Genomic DNA, 1,777 nt, shown 5'->3' with positions numbered 1-1,777 from the left:
CTTTGCGTGAAATTCAAAACAAAAACATCCATGAGGTCAGAAAACTGATTCGTATTTGGTGTCACTGACTTATCTTTTTATGTATAGGTTTCTAGCGGACAGTGTATTCATTATATTTTAATACGAAGGCACAATACGTACGTACTGTACAGAGTCAATCGTCATTGAATAAAACTGGATGATTTTAAATCTGAAATCTTTCTTTTTCAGGGCAACTTTTATTTTCATGAACAATCAGATATTTCAATGCCGTATAAACACTTTTCGTGCCCCCCAGTAGCACAGCGGTATGTCTGCTGACTTACAACGCCAGAATCCGGGTTTCGTTACCCGTGGCGGGCCGGGCACAGATAGCCCATTGTGTAGCTTTGTGCTTTACTTAAAAACAAACAAAAAACAAACAAACACTTTTCGTAAGTCAACTTTTTGTTTCATTCTGTTAACGCTGAAAATTAACTACCATATAACCCTTCAAACACACGCACATACGATCTTTGTTTTCTTTTGCCTAAATCGTATTTATTGAATTTATGAAATTGTTATGTGTTTCTCTATGAGGTGGGCGTAGAAACATTTTTTATACAAATTCAAATATAAAACTGAAGACAATTCACTATAATGTGGAAAAAAGTAACATCATTTTCACCAAATTATTTGAATAGTCTTTTTATTTAGAAATGGGTATGGATTATTAAACATAAGGTCCATTTTGGACTAAAAGATAGTGTTTAGTCTCAGAGATACACTTTACTTAAACGCTTACCTGACCAAACTACTGTGTCTTGCATTCTTCTGGTTGACGTTCCAACATATGTAGCCAATTGTTTGGATATATTGTCAATAAAAGCACTTTCTCTCCCTTCCACGAGAGTATTATAGCTGTGGTTCAGCTTTATCAGAATAGGAAGGATCAGTCTAAAAGGAACTATCGTGGTAGTGGGTTCAAGTGACACTGTTGGTACATCTGTAGTGGTTGATTCAGCCGTTGTTGATGGTAAAGTTGTTGTTTTGATATCCCCTAAAATGGCTCTAATGGAGAATAATAGGAAGTAAATTAATATGTGACAAAAACTAACACAAGTTAAAGTTCCAAAGGATTTTTTTTTTGCTGTTAGTCTGTCCATTACTGGTCGATTTCATAGTTTGTGTTATAGCGATTAAAAGTTCTTGTTAGTGCTTCAAGAAAAAAATACCTCATTTTAAATATTATCGTGAAAGATAAACCATTTCATTCATAATATGCCGTGAAGTGTTAAGTATTTAAGAAAATTTAATAAAACTAAAATACACTATTTCTTTAAAAAACTACATTAATAGTTAAGTGACATAAGAACAGCATGAGACAAACCAGTTAAGGAGGTATCTGACGTAATGAGACAAGAGCAGTATAAGACAAGCCAGTTAGGGAGGCATCTGATATAATGAGACAGGAGCAGTGTAAGACAAACCAGTTAGGAAGACATCTGATGTAATTAAACAAGAGCAGTGTAAGACAAGCCAGTTAGGAAGACATCTGATATAATGAGACAAGAGCAGTGTAAGACAAGCCAGTTAGGAAGACATCTGATGTAATTAAACAAGAGCAGTGTAAGACAAGCCAGTTAGGAAGACATCTGATATAATGAGACAGGAGCAGTGTAAGACAAGCCAGTTAGGAAGACATCTGATGTAATTAAACAAGAGCAGTGTAAGACAAGCCAGTTAGGAAGACATCTGATATAATGAGACAGGAGCAGTGTAAGACAAGCCAGTTAGGAAGACATCTGATGTAATGAAA

The 1,777-nt window shown here is 35.1% G+C and overlaps 1 protein-coding gene across 1 annotated transcript in view; it reads right to left on the bottom strand.

Annotated features, from left to right (window-relative positions):
- LOC111088913 overlaps window positions 1-1,777 on the bottom strand; it is a gene marked incomplete at its 5' end in the record, with an annotated part of 68,226 nt that overhangs the window by 8,669 nt on the left and 57,780 nt on the right. Inside the window, one exon of the mRNA XM_022400212.1 lies at window positions 764-1,029. Within this exon, the coding sequence (XP_022255920.1) occupies window positions 764-1,029 (266 nt within the window). The remainder of the gene's footprint in view (window positions 1-763; window positions 1,030-1,777) is intronic.

The sequence above is a fragment of the Limulus polyphemus genome, unplaced genomic scaffold (assembly GCF_000517525.1).
Source record: "Limulus polyphemus unplaced genomic scaffold, Limulus_polyphemus-2.1.2 Scaffold4721, whole genome shotgun sequence".
Taxonomy (NCBI): Eukaryota; Metazoa; Arthropoda; class Merostomata; order Xiphosura; family Limulidae; genus Limulus; species Limulus polyphemus.
Note: the sequence above shows the minus strand (reverse complement) of the source record. Positions and strands in the feature narration are given on the sequence as shown.